Source organism: Cyprinus carpio, chromosome A7 (assembly GCF_018340385.1).
Source record: "Cyprinus carpio isolate SPL01 chromosome A7, ASM1834038v1, whole genome shotgun sequence".
Taxonomy (NCBI): domain Eukaryota; kingdom Metazoa; phylum Chordata; class Actinopteri; order Cypriniformes; family Cyprinidae; genus Cyprinus; species Cyprinus carpio.
This window is the reverse complement of record NC_056578.1, coordinates 25,986,535-26,009,268: the sequence shown is the minus strand read 5'-3', so window position 1 is coordinate 26,009,268 and position 22,734 is coordinate 25,986,535. Positions and strand designations below refer to the sequence as shown.

The following is a 22,734-nucleotide window of genomic DNA, read 5'->3' as shown; positions in this document are numbered from 1 at the left end:
GAGAAACCAAAAAGCTCTTTTCACTGTGACAGCGTTGGAAAAGGCTTTGATGGCGGAACTTTGAAGTGAATAGATACACATCTCAATTCCCAGGTCCATCACGAGCACGTGTAGTGTTTAGAGGTTATGACTTCCTGTTACATTGCCGCTTTTTAAAAGCCTTCTCGTTTCCATGCCTCAAAGAGCAATTAGTCATTTGAAAGCAATTATTTTTATTTCTGACTTTTGGCCATGGAATTATGGTAGAAAGTACAAAAGGTTTTGGCCTTCATCACACTTTTGTTTAGGGTGAGTCCACCACTGTAATGTGAATGTTTGAATGACACTCAGATCCTTAAAATTGCACGTTGACAGAGCTAAACACTTGACCCGCTTGCTTATACTAGCACTCTCTATGATGTAGTGGTATTCAGATCTTTGTGTCTTGAGAGTTGGTCTCTAAGTGCCTAAGGAGAAAGTGGAGATGAAGGAGTCAAATGAGATGGGAGCAACCTTCACAAAAGTTCAAAAGTCTCAATGGCTTTGAAAATACAGAGCTAGAAGGAAACTTGCACTGTCTGGGGTGAACAAGCCTACTTAAAGATGAAATGTGTAATTGTTTCAGTGTTTTTACAAAATGTTCTCCACTCCTAGCTAAATATCAAGAGGCAACTACAAAGGTGCAGTCACATTAGCAAGTTTTGTGGGCAAAAAAGTCCATTGGCTATAGTCAGTATAATGATGTATGAAGTACAGATGACACAGAAGTAATCAAACAGCTTTCTGTTGGTAAATGTGGCAAATTTACGTGACCAACTACGAAATCTGTATAGGTAAAACTTTTGCCCTCATGCAGAATTCTCGATTTTATGGATTCCCATTGAAATGACTGGGTTTTGCCTAATATATTCAAATGTGCAGTCTAACATGGTTTAAAAGACCAGTCTTAACAGATCATCAAAACCAGTGACATTAACTGGAATTGCATAGAAAGGCAGAAGGCACTGCTGGATGTGAATCACCATGTGAGTGTATTCTTTTTAAAAACAGTGTAGAAACTGTATGAGTGTGCGAGTGAGTATTCTGTATCAGCTGTGCTTGATAGAAAAAAAAAAAGTGAGAATGCTTTAGGTATTACAGGATGGCATATTGGTGCCTGTATTTTTAAAAATTTACAACTCAAAGAATAATGCTAATATACTAGTCCACCTGAACTACCAAATTTGCTTTACCTTAAATGTACTGATAACCACCATAATACTATGGGTAGTAAAATAGAAACCCACATGCTGAATCAGAGTTAATCATAAGTGGCCAAGAAGAAACAATTATTTATATAATATGTAATGATTGTGAGTCGTACAGGCATTTCTGGAAAATACTATTTACAGTTTTTAATTGTTCATTATACAGCAATCCCTAGTTTGTGTGACATGCTTAAACCTTTATTGAGCTTGATAAAAGTTCTTAAAAATTGTCTGTCTATAAAAGAGAGATGGAAGAAGTACAGGCTTACAGCAACGTTCTTATTTACATCTGTTTTCAAATAGCTAACTAGCAATTAGCAGTAGTAAACAGAATTAGGTGAACTCTTCATCCATTAAACCTAAATGAATGTTGATTTCATTGTGTATTTATGGTCAAATATATAAACACAAATTTAATTATTAGTGTTTTAAGGAAACTGTTAAACTGTAAAAATGCAAACAATATATACCCCGATCCAGCAGAAAATGCCAGTATCGGAGTAATACCGATACTGAATATAAGATTGCCGCACCCCTAATATATATACAGTTGTGCTCAAAATTATTCATACCCTTGGTAAATATGATTAAATGCGGCTGTGAAAATAAATCTGTATCATTAATCGTTTTGATCTTTTATTTTAAAAATGTACAAAAATCTAACTTTTAATTGGAGAATAAGAATTTAAAACAGGAGAGAAATCTCATTATGATTTTTTTTTCTTATTTTTATTTATTTTTATCTTATTTTTTTTATTTTTTATTTTCTAATACACATTGGCCACAATTAATCATACCCTTTAATGCAATACTTTTTGCAACCTCCTTTTGCCAAGATAACAGCTCTGAATCTTCACCTGTAGAGATCAGAGACCATTCCTTCATCCAGAATCACTCCTGACCCTTCAGATTCACAGCTCCATATTGATGCTTCTTCTCTTCGGTTCACCACGCACATTTTCTATAGGGTTCAGCTCAGGGAACTGGCCAGGGCAGAAGCTTGGTTTTGTCCTCAGTGACCCATTTTTGTTTTGGTTTTGATGTTTGTTTGTGTATCATTGTCTCAACCATGGCCCATTATAAGAATTCTAGAATGGACAGTCAGTTTTTAATTTTTTAAATGTTGGTATTTAATTGAATCCATGATGCCATGTATCTAAATAAGACATCCAGGAGAGAAAAAAAAAGGCCCACAACATTAAAGATACAGTAGTATATTTCATTGTGCACAAGGGGTACTTTTTTTTTATCCCTGCGTGCACCAAACACATCTTGAGTGTTTGCATCAAAAAATCCTCTTTTATATTCACATCACAACATAAAAAGTGCTATTTGAAGATACACACATATATATATATATATATATATATATGTGTGTGTGTGTGGGGGTGGGGGGGGGGGGACACAAATTTGACATATCAGGACACAACTTTGTATAATGACATGGGTATGACAAAGGTATTACACACACACACACACACACACACACACACGTTTGTTTTTGTGACTTGTGGGGACATTCCATAGGCATAATGGTTTTTATACTTTACAGTATAAAGTATAGCTGATCATACCATTTTGACGTCAAAGTTGCTTTCAAGCCTTTTTCATTAGATACTAAGTTTGTGGTTGGAGATTCAGAGAATCAAAGTGTGCTTGCAGCTGAATTGCTGTAATTTTCTTCTTTTGTTTAGCGATAGCTACTAAATTCAGAAAAAAAAAAACTGAAAATACTGTCCAAAGAACAGAATAACTGTCTTTCACTCAGGTCTCATTCTTCCACAGAAATAGCTTCACTTCTTTTTGATTTCAACTGTCATTCCATAACCCTTCCTCTCCTTCGCTCTCCGTTTCCTTTTCTCAATCCTTCCGCTGTGAGAAAATATGATAGGAAATTAGATTCTTCTCAGACTTTGCAATAGGCCATGACAGATCTTCTAGATCCGGTTTGACATTTCTCCCAAGGATTTTGAATTCTATTCATTCACCCATTCATCCGTTTATTTGTTTTATATCTTTATACTAGTTGGGCCAGATGATCACTTCCAGTGCCTTTCAGATTTTGCAGTTTCTTCATTTCATCCCAAGGCTCTTGCAGTGGCAACTGAATCCATGACTCCATGATTAATGTCTACGCATTTTATAGTGCAGAATTCAATATTTAGTTTAAGGCATGTGTAATATATTCCACTGAATATATCCCACTAAACTAGTAATTATAGGCTGTGAGGCAGGGTGATCATATGTGGTTCCAAAACACTGAGGCATTTTCTTCCCTTGCCCTCCATTAGTCGTAACAGTACACGCTAGCAGTTTCTTTGTTCCAGAGACACACAAATACAGCTGCTCTTAAAATACAGTATCTGCATTTTATTTCCTCCCTCAAATATGTTTTAAGATGCTAGAGCTTGAATCCCTTCAGCAGAGACACACTTTAACTTCTGGCCGATAAGAGGTCATGATAAATAACGGTATCACTTTTACAGATGTTACAGACATTGCAGGGTTTGTGAATCACTTATCATCTCTGAGTGACTCTACACTTGGTTTGTTATACAAATGTTTCAGTAAAGACAAGAATAGCTCTGGGGTTAAAGCATTCACTGTAATTTTGCAATGTATTTATAACTCATCAAGTGGTTTGGTGTTTGAGACAAAGTGCTTGTACCCCTGATGACTACAAAAACGCTGAGTACTATTCTGAGAAGAATGGTGTGGGTTGCACGACAGGGGTCTTCAACCTTTTTCAGATCCCTTGGTGGAGAGAGAGATGGAGCAGGATCCTCCTATTATGCTTTTGGGTAATGCATATATTCATTTTGTTTTTGTAAAAAAAAAAAAAAAAAAAAAAAAAAAAACGTGTTTGAGATAAAACAGTAATGTGCAGACTCCCTTTAGTGCCACCACAGACCCCCAAGGGGTCACAAATCTCCTGTTGAAGACATGATAGTTTTAACTGAAATTAAGAGACAAAATACTTTTACTGAAAGGTGAGACAAAATTATCAAGTGTTTTTGAATATAGTATTCAGTTATGTACTTCAAATAAATGCAGCTTTGGTGAGCATAAGAAACTTATTCAATAAATAAATAATAATAGTAAAAATATATACCATACAACCATACCATTTTTTCAGAAAACACCAGAAAAACTCAATACTAATACTAATAAATAAACCAATACATTTTATTTTTTTTTTTTTTTTTTTTTTTTTTTATCAATGTAAAATTTCTATTCCTGTGTGTTGATCTGATTATCACTATTTTATATGTTAAACACAATTTACTAAATATAGACAACTTTATTTTAAAGAAAAAAATAACAAATGAGAAAACATATAATCATAATCTATGATAAAAAATAATAAAAAAAAATACTATTATAAACTAGGTTAGTGGATAATTCAGCAGCAAAAGATACTCTAGAAAAATCATGAGTGCACAGTAATTTTATAAAATCTAAACATTTTAGTGAAAACATTATTTAGTGGGGAACAAATAAAAGTGTAGGGCTAAATCTGGTAAAATGTTATTGTTCTATATATTGTTGTAAAATACATACATGAAAAACAAGTAAATATATTTATATATAAATATATAATATAAAATTAAAATACTTTTTTTATATATATATCACAGTAATGAGGCAGCAACATATGCTATTTATGACATCAAGAAAGGCCATTAATAATCTTTCATTGCGCAAAAGTATTCCAATAAAAGTAACTCCAATACAGAGCAGCACAAAGCGCTTATGTGCATCCCATACTGAGGCGTAGTGTATTATATCTGTGATAGAGTCTTTTCTTTGAACAGTTTTAAATTTCAGTTAGTGTACACATGAATAACAATTCATAGTGCTCTCTGCTCCAGTGTCGGGATCTAACAGACACCTGGTAGAAAGTAACATGATTTAGAAACAACACTAATCTCCAACAAGATAAAGTCATTTTATGCAAAACCACTGGTCTTTATCTACAGATCAAGTATAATAATTGGAACATTGAATCATCTTGCAGAGAGTTGTTTCATCGTCTTGACTGTTGCAACCGAATGCAACATGCAGTTTGAACACTGAAAGGAGGATGACAGACAGCCACAACGGAGAGAAGAGTTTATGCAGAATTAAATTTAACCACTTTAATATTCATCTGAACCACATATTAAACAATGGAAAGGCTTCAGAATACATTGGAGTATAGTGCACTAAACTTTATGGTGTTTTATAGTGTTTTTGTGCCTTTTTCATGGGGCTTAACAGTAACACAGAATAGTATATGCAGAATATCGGATTTAGATTGGCCTCGTCTGACCGATACCTGATCCGACAGAAAATGCTAGTATCGGAGCTGATCCCGATACTGAGTATCGGAGCATACCTAATCCTGACATTTTGGTGGAAATCTTTTGCAACATTATAAATGTCTTTAATGTCATTTATCTGAATAAAAGTATTAATTTCCTTTAAAACAACCTTACTTACCCCAAATCTTTGAATTATATAGAGAGGGAGTTTTATTTATTTTTTACAATTATATATATATATATATTTTTTTTTTTCTTCACTTTGTGTTATTTATTCTGTAGATGATCCCCTGGAATTGAATATACAGTTATTTTTCATTACATTATCAAATAAACAGCAATGAGACCCGCAGACCTTGTGGTTTATATTCTGCAACAGAGAATAGCTTACCACAACAATGGAAGACCGCTGGCTGTGTAATGTCTAATTGAATCGGCACAAATGGGCTTTCGACCTCTGATGCTTAATTAATTTAGGGTACACCGTTACAAAATGAATTAATACACTTCAACACAGTTGATTTAACTTGATTCAAGTGTGGTCTGACAAAAGTAGTTATGTTGTATATACAGTGGGGTCTTAGACCACCATTTTTCTAATTTAATGAATTGTTTTCATTACAATTATTTCAATTATACTGTAAGCATATTGTGAGCATAACAATTTTACTAAAAGTTGAACTGAAATACATTAATTTCAGAATGTTTTTGTCTTTGATTTGTCCCGCTTTTGCTTAAATGAGAGCAGTACTCGAGCTGCATGAGCTCCCCAGGTGTGTTTGTAAAACCTGATGATCATGCTCTCCAGCATGATTCGAGCCAAAGAACATCTTGTGCTTCAGTGGAAACAAGAACATCTGACTTTTGCAAGAACAGCAAGAACATCTGAAAAGGATTTCACCTGATCAATGACACAAATTCTCTCTATTTGATTTGTGACCTAGTAATAGTGCAGAATCTTCTGCGTCAAAGTGTCATTAAATGTTATATTATCCTAAAATGTTCAGTGTATTGTTCAGGTTTTATGTAGACAATTTAGACCTTTGTACCCTACTTATACTTTCTCATGTGACTAATGATGTTTTTCTCCTTTTTTTGTTTCAGAATCGGAGCAGAAGAAAGAGTGGAAAAGCATGACTTTGTGATGAATCTCAGAAGTCAAATCCAGTGAGGTCTCCTTCTGTCCGCCTCAACCCCTTTGGAGTCCACACCTTCCAGTGGACACCATTTCAAGGATTCTCTTTGGATTTTGATATCCACAGGAGGCAGGCCCAGAGGAAGTGGACAGTGTGGGCAGGATGTGGGAGGGACTGAGACTGCAGGTGTTCTTCTTGTGTTTGGGGGCCACACTATGGAGTGCTGCAGCAGCAGCGACATACAGGGGCTCAGGTCCACGGGAGCATGCCCACCGCCGTCATCTCTCTTTACACAGACACAGGGAGAGAGGCAAAGAGGGCCAGGTGCTTCACCGCTCCAAACGGGGCTGGGTCTGGAACCAGTTCTTTGTCATTGAGGAGTACACAGGCCCAGATCCCGTCTTAGTAGGTCGGGTAAGTAGAAACAAGGAGCTTCTACGTCCATCTCATGTTGTCCCTCCCTCTCTTTTTTTTCTCTTAAGGTTATGTTGTGAATGAAAGTCATTGGGGTTTTTATTACAGACAGAGTCCTTGCAATATCCTCCATTTGTTCCACAAAAGCAATCAGTGGCCCACTTGATTAAAGGTTATAAATTGGATTTCCTTTTTAATAACAGTGCAGTCCCCTATGGTTCTTGCATAGGGGAAATGGACGATTTATGGACCTGCCGGATAGTTACACGGCGAACCGGCAGCACATTGGCCTTTAAATTCCCACCTGAACCCAAGTAGAGGTTTAGACTTATTGAGTGGGAATATTCTGTGTCAGGAGTTTAATTTTATTTTAACCTGCATAATCAACATCCATTGATTTGCATCAGCTCTATACAGTTTATGTGTGTGCAACATATAAACAGTCATACATTACAAAAATGAGGTCCGTTCTCATTTTAATATGAAATGATGAAGTTCACTTGAGAGTAATGTAGACTTGCATTTAGTAGAGGGAATTTTCCCTGTTGAATTCACTGTCAGTGCAGCAAGCCATCAGGGTGGATATTACTGTAAGATATGAGTGTGTTAATGTGATACTCTAGAGGAGATGCTATCGCTGAAGACCAGCCAAAAAGCTTTTTACTTCAAGGCAGCGTTCTTGTTTGACCTGCTCGTTGTTGATGGAAACCTCTCACTCGCATGCTCTTTCTCTTCTTCCAGCTTCATTCGGATGTAGATTCAGGAAATGGAAACATTAAATACATCCTTTCAGGGGAGGGAGCAGGCACTATTTTTGTCATTGATGACAAAACGGGCAACATTCACGCCACAAAGACACTGGACAGAGAAGAACAGGCCCAGTACACCCTGACCGCCCAGGCTGTGGATCGAGACACCAACAAACCCCTTGAGCCTCCCTCGGAGTTCATTGTCAAGGTGCAGGACATCAACGACAATCCACCGGAGTTCCTTCACGGCCCTTACTATGCACGAGTGGCTGAGATGTCCAATGTTGGTGAGTGCGAGCCTCTGGAAAAGCATACTGTATTTGTCAGCTTCTTCTCTTTCTCTGTGAGCCCACACCTGACAGCTTGTTCCTCATGCATTATTCAAAAGAGCTGAAATCTGACTGAAATCTGACCGAAGTGAGTCGGTACTCTTGTTGCAACTCTTGTTTTGCGACTGCTGGCTTGTCTGGGTGTGTGTGTGCATGTGCGTATGCATTTGTTTGTGTGCATGTGTTTATTTTTACTGCATTTTCACTATGCAATACATCATCAGTAATGCTCTCCTGTCACAGGGTAACGATCTGTTACCCCAATACCCCCTGTTCACAGCTCACATAATACTGCTGGGAACCTCGAAAGGCTAGTTTTGTCCAGGTCAATTTCTTATATTTTTAGACAAGTTGGTAAACATGCTGGGTAAATTGATTTTAGTGTGTAAACAGAATCAGATTTCATGGAAATTAGCCCTGCTGAAGGCAAAACAGTGCATGCACAAACCTGAGGCAATGGTTTGTATCGTCTAGCTTTAGACTCTGATATATTCTTGTTGCCTTTAAAAAAAAAGGTTATTCAAGATCAACTTTATAACCTGAGAAATATCCAAGTTGCTAGTTTTTCTCTTATCTTTGTTGTGAATTTCGATGGGAGGTGTATCTTAGGGCGATTTTCCACTGCGTGGTATGACTCGGCTCGGCATGGCTCAGTATGGCACAGCAGGGCTCGGCTCAGTTTGCATTTCCACTGCAGTTTAGTATCGCTAGAGTGGGCAAGATTATTCACATGTCGTTATAGTTGTGCTGCCTTTACTGCCGTGACTCCAAAAAAATGCTTTCATTCCACGTCGCCCCATCAAGCTCTCTATCTCTCTATCAACGAGAGGAGTGTCTGTACTTCCTCAACAGACAACGAAAAAAAAGGTGCGCTTGTTGAAAACTGTTGCGTTCGATCCTTCACTAACTGTATTGATTTAAATCTAGCGGTTCTGTTGTGTTTGTGTCACAAATTCAGTGAAGCAGGTAGTGACGATTCTCTCCGGCCAATTCGAGATCAGTAGAGTTTACACGTCATGTTTTGGTAACAGTACGGTTCACTTGGAACCTCAACCGAGCTGGTACTAAAAGGTACCAGGTACTGTACCCAGTGGAAAACCCCACAAAAGTAAACTGTACAGAGCCGTGCCATGCCGTACCATGCAGTGGAAAAGCGCCATTAGACTGTGAGATCTGTGCAGTATCCAAAAGTGATCCCTATCATGGCTGATGTGTGATGTACTTTCTCTTCAGGTACTTCAGTGATAAAGGTCACAGCTACAGACGCAGATGACCCTACATATGGCAACAGTGCCAGGCTGGTCTACAGCATCCTGCAGGGCCAGCCTTATTTTTCTGTGGAGCCACAAACAGGTACAGTCATCAGTAATGATATTTTCACTGGTTCGGTGTTAGTTCTGTGGAGCCAGCCATGCATTCAAATATGCATCATGTGCAATTTCAAATCATGCTTGGCTTCTATTTAATTACCACAGTATGAGGATTGGGAATGAAGAGGGTAGTCCTTTCACGCTTTGCAAGAGCACCTTGCATTCCCTGAGTTAAATTAACCCATGGTCATATTAGTCCTACAATGTGGCAATGGAATCCCCTACAGCAGTCAGAGGAGATAGAGCAGATGCTGCTAATAAACTGAAGCTGGATGTTTTGCTCGATCCTGTTCAGTGCTGCTCATCTGTGTGATACTAACAAAACCATTACATAACTATTAATAGTGCATTTGTGGTAAATGCTTCAAGGACCTCAAGAATGAGCAAAATAGCCATGTTTTTTTTTCCTGTTCTGAAAGATGACTGGAAGAGTATAGTGCCAGTTGAAAGTTTGAATTGTATTCGACAGGACTATCTTGAGGTGTAAGACCAAGGTCAGTTGCCCTACTGGATGAAAGCTGTCTGTGTATGACATGTACATGGTAGGAGATGTAAAAGTTGGTACAATATGGCACCCTAAGAGCAATATGCATTTACTATAGCTTGTAAATGTAACTACTGTAAATTGTAACACATTTACAGATGAAATTGAAGATGACAATCATCCAGTATTAAAGACAATACATTTGCTAATTCAACTCACACAATATATGTTAAATATATATTTGATATCATTTTTAATAGTTTTTTTTAATAAGGACTCATTCATTTGAAATACTAAATCAGTTATTCTATGCAAATGCATGCATTTTGACAGATTAGTTGAATGAATAATGATAGCCAAATCAAATAACAGAATGCAGTTATGCAACTGAATTTAACTTTTAATTGAACAGATTGTTGTAATAGCAATAATTTATACATTTAGACTAAATGACTTAGCCTATAGGTTGTAATGAGAAATTAAAATGTTTGAACTGCATCTAATTCACTACAATATTAACTACTGGGGGCTTTCCCTTCAAAATAACAATATCTGCTACCACAAAAATCAGTTTGAACTGCTCATATGGAATAAATCTCATAAAAATTTATGAAACGTTAAGTCTATTAATAAGAGCTTAAGCATTCAATAAATCAATGAATGGATGATCATAAATGAATGGTCTGGGGTGCATCTTACTTCATCTTATGTTTTATGTGTTTTATGTGTTTATAGGAATCATTCGAACAGCTCTTCCCAACATGGACAGGGAGGCCAGGCAGGAATATGATGTCGTCATCCAGGCCAAGGACATGGGTGGACACATGGGCGGTCTTTCAGGAACCACTCAGGTTAAAATCACCCTGACTGATGTCAATGACAACCCTCCGAAGTTCGCTCAGGGTGAGAGAAGTTATTATTCCAGCTGTGAATGTTCCCTCTTTCTCTTTGCCTTTCTCTCTTTCCCTATCTCCATCTCTCCTCCATCCATCATTTTTTGTCCCCCTCTATCCTTGTCAGGTTTTATTATAGTCACTGTGACCATGCCTTGCTCTTTGGCTGGCTACACACAACATTACTCTGACCTCTGCTATGTATGCACCAAGGGAGGAGAGTTTGCTTTTAGCCAGTGGACAGCTCTTTCTTCTCCACACTTCAATCCTCAAACCACATATTAACTTTGACAAGCCCTCAGGGACCAAGTCAGAATCTGCTAATATGAGCTACAGATGTAAACATGAAAATATCACAACTTGATTATTCAAATGTTCTTTGAACATTCAGCACGATGACATCAAGTTTCTCAAGCATGAAAGGCTGGATAAAATATTTACTGTGTTTGTGTATACAGATGAGAGCAGGAACGGGCTAGTGTGAGCTAGCGCTCATGTGTTGCCAATGTGACACTAAACTGCACACTAAGCACATAGATTTTATCTGTCTTTTGTTCCAGAAACCAGCCCTATAAATCTCCTCTGAGCTTTTGCTTTTTTATGCGCTCGGAGCCTCAGGCTCAGTAGCAAAGGGCCTTCAAGCTTTTCCCTGACTTAAGCAGAATGCAGCATGGTCCCAGCGCTCCAGCTCCTACACAAGCCCTGTTTTTGGTGCTGGTAGAAACCGTGATTCATGGACCAAAATAAACTGTACATTGCAAGGTTATTGCCCAGAATGAGTAGATTAGGCAAGCAGATCCTTAAAACCAGCTCGATAGTTTTAAGCCGCATGATGCATGATGGAACATTTCAGGAGCAAGATAGATTTTTTAATGTGGACACCAGTTTGGCTCAGAGCACAGGTGAGAATGTGAGCTTCAGATATTTAATGTGTTTCTGCTCACGCCAAAAAAATGCAGCTTGAGCACTCAGCTGTCTCTTTTAGGCTCGCTATCGATTCCTAGAGTTGTTTGCCCTATTCGAAACAGACTTTGACACGCTTCAAACATAGCTCCCCCCAAAAAAAGTGTCGATGAAAAAGCTCCTTTTCTTTTTTGGTCTGTCGAAGGTCTGATTGAAAAAGCAGACTTCTTTGCACGCCCTGGCCTTTTTCGCGAGGACTTCCTCCCCATGTGGGAGTTATTTTTGTAAAGGCAGCTGAAGCCTTTGGCTCTCAGCAGACAGGGAGCGGAGCCATATGGTCCTTCTGCGAGCTCCAGCCTCAGGCAGGTGTCTGTTATAGTATTCATACACCCACCCACATACGCATACAGGCTCACTCGAGCACACAAATATAAATTTCACACATGCGCTCCTGATTTCACCGGCTAAGAGCTCACAGGTGCCAGGCAGCTAGCTGAAGGTAGCACCGGTATCATGCAGCGAACCAGCTCTTCATTCCCGAGTGGGCAGTGTGATCATGATTTTTCTTGCCTGTGACTCAGAGATATTATAAACCATATCACCCCCCCTCACCCCTTTTTTTTCTGAGAGCTCCCAGGACTCACTACTCTTCTTCACAGGTGTTTACGCCATGGCGGTCTCGGAGGACAAGGTTCCTGGTGAGGAGGTGGGTCGACTGAAGGCCAAAGATCCTGATCTGGCAGAGAACGGACTAGTGGATTATCGAATCTTGGAGGGAGACGGCATGAACCTCTTCGAGATCACCAAGGACTCGGAGACCCAGGAGGCAGTTATCAAACTAAAGAAGGTGAAGTGTGTGAGAGTGTCAAATAAGTATGTGTGAATGCAACTTCTAGTTACATATGTGCGATTGTGAATGGAAGCAAGTGTGTGCGCAAAAGGGGAGGGGTGTTCTTGTCAGATAGCGTTATATTGAATTCCTCTGTCCATCTCTTAGTCTCTTGATTTCTCTTCTTGAGGAATTGTTTGCATTTAGCTTATTTGCTTGGTCATTTGTGTTCCTATTTGCATGGACGCTCAAATATGCAAGGTTGAGAGCACAAGTGCAGGACTGCTGGGCAGTTGAAGTGATTTTTCACCATTTTCACTCAGTAATTGCAGTGACATTGCCCATCCCTACCCTATTATGTCTGAGATGAGCATTGACTTTCATGGCTGCTTCTCTCTGTCCGTGTGAGGGAAGCTCATCTGGGCCTTGCTGCCTGGGTTATTCCTCCCCTGCTCTGAGGCCCTGGATTATGCAGACAATTACACAGCCATTCGGGTTAGGCTGCCTCCCATCCGTACCCCCACCTCCTGTGGCCGAGAGAAAACTCACATCGCCCGAGAAGCCTGCTAGCCACTAACCAGCTTTAGCCTGAGAGCCAAAGAGACCCAGTCTGCAGCCGTAACACTGCCACCTGCTGGTGATCCTTTACCCTTCACCCCCACAGCTCAAGATGTCAAATGATCATCCATGAAATGATCATTAGAAAGGAAGCATACTGAAGAAAGGAAAATGTATGCAGTCAAGAATTATTGCTGTTTGAGCTGTGTAATCCGGTGCAGCATCAGCATATTGTGAATGCTGTTTGTGTAAAGGAGGTGTGTATGGGGCAGGAACGATTGGAGGGAGATTTTGTCAGCCTTGCTTGTTTATTTTTTTATTTATTTTTTTTACGTGGTGGCCACAGCAGTGCTTTTTCAGCCGAGAAGGTTATAAGGAGGGGATGAATCATGCAGAAGGGTGAGAGAACAGACAATACGGCATGCCAACAACAATCAGCTTGACGCAATGCTGCTTCACTCAATAACACAATGCCTCGCTGATACACCTCTTGGGAAATCATCACCTTTTGCTCTTCAAAGCATGTTGAAAATTAAAGTCGAAATTACTGACGGAATTGCCAGGGTTTTAATCAAGTATTCTGTTTCAACTGCAGGCAGGCGACGCAGGCTGAATATTAAGAGGAGACGTAGCATTATTGTGAATATTATCTGCTCCTGATTAGGTTTGAGTCGGGAGTTATTAGGTGCCAAATAAAGGATTGTAGTAGGAGAAAAAAAGAGAGAGGGGGACTGCTGCTGTCAGGATAAACAGAATAGTTTCCAACCTGTTGGAGGAAATAGCTGGGTGATACTTGTTTCCAGCGTTGGCTGCTCCATTAAAGAGATCCAAAAAAAAGAAAAGACAAGAAAATGGAGGAGAACAGAATGAGGAAGCAAGAAAAACAACTTTCAACCAATCAACACACAACTACCTGGCATGTGTAGGTGTGAGTGTGTGTTTGAGTTGATATGTACCCTTTATGTGTAATTCTCACTTGGTAATTTGTGACCGAGATGTGCGACGGGTGAGACAGGCTAATCAGAAAACAGGCGGATGTGTGAAAACTGGTAATGCAGGAGGACACGAGCGGACCAAATGACTGGCTGCTTTTGAGCACCGTTTTTTTTTTTTTTTTCTGTTTTGTTTGCTTGAACCTAAATTGCATTAGAATTGTGCCTTTTGAGAATTGTAAAGAAGTGCAATCTGTAACTGAAAGATGTCTGCAAGAGCTTTGATATTCGAATGCTTTCTCATTTGAGCTTCTTTGTAGATTTAGTCTCCTTTCCAAATGTGTAACAACAGTGCCCTCTAGTCTGCTTCTTTTAAACTTTTCCCTTATTTTTTTTATTTTTATTTTTGTTAGATAAATTCTAGTGTTCTTTTTTTCTGTTTCATTTCTCTTGATTTATTGGTAATCTATTAATGGTTATTTTTTTTTGTTGCTCAGACTCATTTATCTTTTAATTCACCTTTGGTTCTCCATGCAGTCCAGAATCAATAGACAAATGGGGTCATTGTCATATTCAAATATGTAGAGTGATTTCTGAAAGTAACTTTTTTTTTTGACAGCTTCCATCAAATTGAATGACTAATTTGTTTCCTGACCTCTTGTTTTCAGACTGTGGACTTTGAGACCAAGCGATCGTACACACTGAAGGTAGAAGCCTCCAACCCACACGTGGACTCCCGTTTCATTGCCTGGGGTCCATACAAAGATACTACCATTGTGAAAATATCAGTAGAAGATGCAGACGAGCCCCCGTCCTTCATGGCTCCCGGCTACAACTTTGAGGTGGAGGAAAACGCCCCAGCAGGCACTCTGGTTGGCCGTGTGCATGCCAAAGACACCGACATCATGAACAACCCCATCAGGTAGCAATCACTTCCTGTAAAAAGAATCAGATTACTTTTGCTTTGGCTGTTTATATAATATGTCAGTACAGCAGTATGATTAGTACTTTGTCTGATGACAATCAGTCTGATGTTGTACTCTTCAGGGAAATTTGATTTATTAGATAAAATTCAAAGAGATCCTGAGAAAGAAAGAAAGAAAGAAAGAAAGAAAGAAAAAAAATATTATAAATACATCTTTTTATATATATATATATATATATATATATATATATATATATATATATATATATCTATATATATATATATATATATATATATATTAAACCAGCTCGATAGTTTTGAGCCGACTGCATGATGGACATTTCAGGAGCAAGATAGATTTTTTAATCTATATATTTTCTTAATTATTTTTATTATTTTCATTATTATTATTTATTTATTTTTTATATCCCAGATATATGATCCCACGCTACACAGACTTGGAAGAGTTTTTCATCATTAATCATGAGGACGGCATTATTAAGACCACAAGGCCTTTAGATCGGGAAACACAGGCTTGGCACAACATCTCCGTCAGTGCTACAGAGATTGGTAGGTCACTCATCTCTTTTCTGGGCTTTTAAATAACAGAGTAGCCTTGCATGTTGCATTTTTTCCCTAACCAAGCTCTTCAGCTCTCCCTCCACCCTGCTCTTATGTGGTTGTAGTGTCGCCAGGCCTCCTGCATAATTTCAGAAGAGACAGCCACAGATTACCTCTTCAACCTTCAAATGATACCCTCAGTTCAGTGAACAGTCTGTAACTGGCCCTAAGATTGTATATATTTATTTTTGTGTGTATGAGATTTTCTTGAGGGGCAGTTAGTGTCTCTTTCTGGTTGAATTCAAAGTTTCTGTGTTATACACAGATAAATGTCTTTGATAATTTAGACTATCAAAAATTCAAGTCTTAATACTTGAAAACTACATCAAAAATATTATTTGGTTATGTGGAAGACTCTTGTGTCTGGAAGCATAATATCAAAGCATTCACTAAACCTGATCATTTCAGATACGAGATGTGAGTGAATCAAACTCCAGGCTTTTTCAGGGCTGCCTTGACAATTCCGGTTGTCTTGTCACTCACGTCCTTCCACTAAGGGCTGGCTTTTTTTTTTTTTTTTTTTTTTTTTTTTTACAGCACAATGAATTAATGATAAATCTTAAGTCTCTTTTTAAATTCTGTTGTTGTCCCAGGTGGCCATCACCAAGATGCAAAAGTACGAGTCAATATCAAAGTCAAAGATGTGAATGACAATGCTCCAGAATTTGCTGCTCAAAACGAAGTGCTTGTCTGTGAGAATGTCAGCCCTGGAAAGGTAAGTCAACTAACCGTTTTTTTTTTTCTTCTTTTTTTAGCACTTATTAAATAATTAGCATCACTTTACAGTAAGGTTCATTCATATTTGTTAACGTGAATGACAGTGATATATATTAGTATGGTATTGTGTTTATGTTAACAGTGCATATGCACATACACTACTATTCAAAAGTCTGGGATCAGTAAGATTTTATTAATTAATTTTTTCCAGCAAGGGTGCATCAAAAGTTACAATAAAGCTATTTATAATATTACAATGTTTTTCTATTTCAAATAAATGTTGTTCTTTTGAACTTTCTATTCATCAATGTATCCTGAAAAAAATGCATTTATGATTTCCATAAAAATATGGAAGTGCTTCCACATAATATTTTAGTATAGTGGTGACATATTGGCTTAGATAACTTATTGTCACTTATTTGATCCCTTGTCTGTAAAATGTATGACTGTCTTTAAATAGGTACAAGAAACTGTTAAAGAATTTTGATGAAATGAAATGAACTTTCATCAAAACTTTTAAATTAACACTATACAATATTACATTGATGTCTAAATCTAATCAATGCAATGTTCACTTTCCCTTTGTTGGGCAGTTGCAAGTCTGAATGAGTAACAGAAAAAAAAGGAAGATAGAAAGACAAAGAGATAGAAGAGGCATACATTTATTTAAAGGCATGCCCTGGTGATTTTAACCAGTTTAACATGACCTGATTTAAACTCTCTGCTCCACAGCTCATTGAGACAGTTAGTGCAACGGATAAGGATGAAATGGCCCACCGCCAGCACTTCCACTTCAGCTTGGCCCCTGAGGTCGCTAACAACCACAGTTTCTCCATCAAGGACAACAGAGGTGTGTGACACACAAAACACCCCATAATAGAATAATCTGCACCGAAGAACTGCTTATTTCAAGCAAAGTAAACTGCCTAAAGGAATGCGCCAACTGAAAACACAAAATATTTTAGTCTCTTTCCAAACCAAATGAGTTTATCAGTGTGTAGGAGTGAGTGTCTGCAGTGTCGCCCAGCCAACATCGTGTTGATAATTAGGTCATGATGAGGTGGGCAAACTCAAATCAGCTTCCTCTCTTATTAATTATGGAGGCGTCACTCTCGTTTGAGCTTCTCCATCTGTGGATCTGAAACGTGGGTGAGGCCCAGCTGGTAGGCAGCCCTGTTTCTATCTGTTTCTCAAGCATCCTGCTTGGTGTGCCCAGAAAAACTTCAGCACCAAAATTTAGTCCAATAGTCTTTCCTCAAACAGGTAGACACAGGTCTGAAGACCACGTAGGAGAGCCCCACCTACTGTGATGTGAGAGTCAATCAGTGTGGAAACAAGAAGCCTCAAGTTAGAGGCAGCTGAAGAGCCTCTCTGAGGAGTGTCGTTGTGACTGGGTGCTGATCAGTTTGAGGGGAATTTGCTGCTTTTATATGAACTCATTATTTAGTAGCTCTTGGTAGAATACAAGCTGAATTATATATGCTTCAAAGAAACTGTAAAATCGTGTTGACTTTGCTTACAAGGAGCTTTGGTGTTATTTAAGAATGCTTAGTGTGACTGTTATGATATGATAATGATATTAGTCTAACATATGCTTACAGACTAATCTATTTTCCATATGTGGAGCTGTTGAATTTCTAGTTGTAAAACCTGGAAAATAATTAGCATTTTCAAGCCATCGCATCAGAAATTTCCAGTCGGTTTTTAGAATTACTTCAGATTTTCCCATTTTGTTTACATAAATTACAACCAGTCATACCTTAAACAGTGGAAGCTGCTGTTTTTCGTCGCTAAATAAGCACTACAACTCAAGGATGTAATTTAACCATATTTTACCACAGACCTTATTTTACTCAAAAATCGAAAACCTTTTCTATTCTAAACACCTCAAGGGAGCCCATGAAAATAACCTTCCAGGTTGGCCTATAAATAAATTGACGTCATTGACTGAGCTGCTGTGTTCCATTGGCTAATTTCTGATTGTGCTGTAATTCTCTTTGACCACCAATAGATTGGAAATATCACGAAATCCAATAAAGGCGTCAGTAGCTGTTTCCAGTAACTCCACGTAATTGTCGCCTGACTGAGTAATACATGTGTTAATTGTTTTTAAAGGGTGAATGTTTACTATCACAGATCTGTTTAGGCTTTTTTTCTTGGTTAATAGAGCGGACTGGTGTGAACAGAGAATTTGACGGAGTGAAAGAGAGAGAGAAATGACTGTCTTTCCCATTTGGTCTGCTTTAATAAGAAAGGAGATCAGCACTTTTTAGCAGGCCATTTCAAAAGCCAACAATATTAGGGAGACAGATTAGGCTACTCAGATTGACTGGCTTTATCAGGATCCGGAGCATTTCAAATGGATACAGTTTTCAACAGCTTTGCACACCCATTAATCTGAAGCTCCATTATGCTCAGCTCTCCGCACAGAGGCTCTGACATCGCTCCTCTTATCAGGCATACGTAATGAAGGCCTGCTGATTATATATGCGCATGAACTCCAAATATTAAGTGTATGGAATATGATCTGTGTTTAGTAATAATTGAAAAGTAAAAATACATCAGATCTGGTTTTAATCTTCAAGGTTTTGAGAGTGCCAGCTGAATTTAAATGCAGAAATGAATCATCATCCAGCAATTGCAATATTCTGTCGTTTGAAGGCATATATATATATATATATATATATATATATATATTTATTTCATTTTTTTTTTGATAGAAGTGACAATACATTACATTAGCCATTGCTCCAGTCTTCAGTGACGCATGGAATCATTCTAATATGCTGATTGGGTGCTCAAGAAACATTTATTAATATCAGTGTTGAAAACAGTTTATTCTTATTCATTTTATGAAAACCAAGATTTCTTCAGGATTCTTTGATGAATTGAAAGTTTAAAATAACAGTATTTATTTATTTATTTATTTATTTATTTATTTATAATAATAATAATAATAATAATAATAATAATAATAATAATAATTATTATTATTATTATTATTATTATTATTATTATACATATTGTTTAATTATGGAAACCCATTTCTGCTACTTAAATAAATAAATAAATACAAGTAAATTCTATAAATAATAATTTAATAAAAGTAATTAATAAATAAATAAATTCTTGGAAAGAGTGTTCCATATAATATTTTCCAGCTAATGATTTATTGATAATTTGGTTTGGCTTCACAATGACAGTATAATGACAGTACTGTATATATATATATATATTTGAAAGAAAGAAAAAAATGTTTATAATATCAGAATCAATATTTTTGTCACACATCATGTGTACATGGCCAATGCATTCGTGCTCCCTTCCTGGCACAAAGGAGGCTTCTGTGAGAGTTCTCAGTGAGTTTACAACATTTACCAATCAAGGTGGCCCAAAAGCACAACATCGTTTACAAGGACCTAGAGAAGCTCTCTCAGGTTCAAATGTTGCAAACTGATACTTCACACAGCCCATGGTAATCTCACTGACAGAATATGATATAGACTTATAATGGATAACATTAGATTGATTGATCCTGTCCACGGCGTCATGCTATATGAGCGTTGTAGCCAAATCATTAGTGGCCTTCCCCGACAGAGTCACTGAAGGTTGAAGAAAGTGGTGCCAGTGGGAGTGAAAATGACTAAAACCCAGGCCACTAAATGAACTCACTCCATCTATGCCTTCAGCGTGACCTTGCACTGAGTCAAAATGCGCTGGCACTGATCCATCCCTCCCAGTTGCAAATAAAACCAATACCGCTCCCTCCACTCTAACTATGATTACACTTCCAAAAGCTGATAAATGTTCTCAATATTAAACATGAATTTAATATTGGAGGATTCACACCTCATTGACTCTCACCGGTGGCTGTGGGTAGTTCTCATGGCACCTAAACTCCAGGGAATGGAAAACTTTCCTGTAATTCTATTCAGCACATTTACAACTCTGTTGTTTTTTTACTGAAATCCTCATCAGCTGAAGTAAACATTCCATCAATGTTCCTCTGTTGCTTTCACAGATAGCACTGCTAGCATCTTTGTGATTCGGAAGGGCTTAAGCAGAATGAGCCAGGATGTGTATCACCTTCCCATCCAGATCAATGACAACGGCGTACCCCCGATGAGCAGCACCAATACTCTTATAATCCGTGTGTGCAGCTGCGACAGCAAAGACACCATCCTCTCCTGCAATGTCGAACCTTTCATCCTCTCTGCAGGGCTCAGCACCGGAGCTCTGATTGCCATCTTGGCCTGTATTGTTATTCTACTAGGTAAGCCTAATTATATTTGTATATGAATATACAAACAAAGCAACCATGTGTGAATAATAGAGGTTTTGCTTGATTGGTTTATACATCTTATAGGGACCTGATGCATGTCAATATTTGCATTTCACCCCAAAACACACTGGTGTTCTTTTACACTCATACAACTACAGAAACATAAAGTATTTATAGAACAGATACTCCACCGAGAACATCATTTACTTACTTTGCTTGCCTCTAAAAACTGATTAGGGATTTGTTTCCCAAAAGCATTGTGAGCCTAAGTAGGTTGTAAAGACGATCTTATGTAGTCACTTGTTAAACAACTGCGCAGTTACACCTAAACTTTGTACAGTTATGATGGTTACAATTTATTCAGTATACAATGTGACTTTAATATCAGGATAATTTGGCTAATATTTATTTTTATTTAAACCAATAATGAAAAATAATTTCATTAAATACATACTTAAATGCTTTGACTGTATAAAGTGAACATAAAAGATCATATGAATAGATTATATTTATGTTGGAATTTAGTTCGAAGAGTTTTTACTGTATGTTTCCATGCAAAAAAAATAAATAAAAATAAAATAGGAGCAATTTTTGAACAGACAGCGACATCTACACACAATTATTGAGTGTACTTTCGGAAAACCATGTAAAGTTAGTAACATTGCACTGAGAGAACGGTCTTACGAGGGATTTAGAATTTTGTCTAATGTGTAAAGCTTGTCAAGTCATATTGTAGAGCTGTAAAATAACAGTTCATCATTTCTCAAAATATATTAGCTGTTTCAAAAATTATCAAAGAGCAGTATTAAACATTGCATTTAATGGGAACACTTCATCTTTATAATCAAATCTTTCAAGCAACTACATTTAAGAAAACTATAGAGAAGCAGCATAGCGATTAGCAGTTAGCATTGGCTTAACATTTGTTTGCATGTCTACAGCGATCGTGGTGCTGTTTGTGGCCCTGCGTCGCCAGAAAAAGGAGCCTTTGATCCTATTTGAGGAGGAAGACATTCGGGAGAACATCATCACCTATGATGATGAGGGAGGTGGCGAGGAGGACACAGAGGCATTTGACATCGCCACCTTACAGAATCCAGATGGTGCCAATGGCTTCCTGCCCCGTAAGGACATCAAGCCCGAACTGCAGTATCCCATGCGCCCCGACCTGAGGCCCATTGGTAACAGCGTAGACGTGGATGATTTCATCAAAACGCGGATTTCTGATGCGGACAATGACCCCACAGCGCCCCCGTATGACTCCATTCAGATCTACGGTTATGAAGGTAGAGGCTCTATCGCTGGCTCTCTGAGTTCCTTGGAGTCGGTGACCACAGATTCAGACCTGGACTACGACTACCTCCAAAGCTGGGGGCCGCGCTTCAAGAAACTTGCCGATCTTTACGGCACCAAAGACTTGGTTGATGACAACTCTTAACATTTGCTCAAATAAGTCCTTTTTCATCTCCTTCCACCCGGCCCTCCTCCACTAACTGTGTGTTTTGTGAAGTTTACTATAAGTATTCCATGAGTTTTTCACTCTATAGTAAACTTTAGGCTTTTTGTAAGTATACGCACAGTATACTAGATGCTGGGAGTGTCATGGGTACGATCACAATGTGCTATGGGGGAGCCAGAAGGTTAGATTTTTTTTTTTTTTTTTTTTTTTTTTTTTTTAAACAAAATAAAACAACAACAAAAAAGATAAAAGACACGAAGACACATCTGTGGTGGACGTTTCTCTGTGGTGTGTACGAAATAAGCAAATATGTGACACTGTTGTTTAAGAACTGAAGAACATTACGTTTCACTTTTGATGTTTGTAGGTTCCTACAGGTTTGAAGTTTGAGGATGTGGATGTGGATCACAGAGAAATATGGATTTGCTGATACTGTGAACAAGCTCACAAAGAAATAAAAACAAAAGCAGTTGCCTTATTAATAATCTGGAGCGAACGTCAGCAAATTAAGACTTCTGTAACTTCTGTAGCGCCTCCATATTTTCTTTGGAGATATTGTCCAAACAGGTCCTATATATATATATATATATATATTTGGAAGCA

General features: G+C 37.9%; 1 protein-coding gene across 1 annotated transcript in view; it reads left to right on the top strand.

The window, feature by feature from the left end:
• LOC109109721 (cadherin 11, type 2, OB-cadherin (osteoblast)) overlaps positions 1-22,339 on the top strand; it is a 50,259-nt gene extending 27,920 nt beyond the window's left edge. Inside the window, exons 2-12 of the mRNA XM_042760597.1 lie at positions 6,635-7,080; positions 7,822-8,116; positions 9,392-9,511; positions 10,748-10,915; positions 12,468-12,655; positions 14,796-15,049; positions 15,486-15,622; positions 16,267-16,388; positions 17,123-17,240; positions 20,412-20,663; positions 21,614-22,339. Of these exons, the coding sequence (XP_042616531.1) occupies positions 6,829-7,080; positions 7,822-8,116; positions 9,392-9,511; positions 10,748-10,915; positions 12,468-12,655; positions 14,796-15,049; positions 15,486-15,622; positions 16,267-16,388; positions 17,123-17,240; positions 20,412-20,663; positions 21,614-22,110 (2,403 nt within the window). The 5' untranslated portion in view covers positions 6,635-6,828 and the 3' untranslated portion in view covers positions 22,111-22,339. The remainder of the gene's footprint in view (positions 1-6,634; positions 7,081-7,821; positions 8,117-9,391; positions 9,512-10,747; positions 10,916-12,467; positions 12,656-14,795; positions 15,050-15,485; positions 15,623-16,266; positions 16,389-17,122; positions 17,241-20,411; positions 20,664-21,613) is intronic.
• The last annotated feature ends 395 nt before the right edge of the window (positions 22,340-22,734 follow it).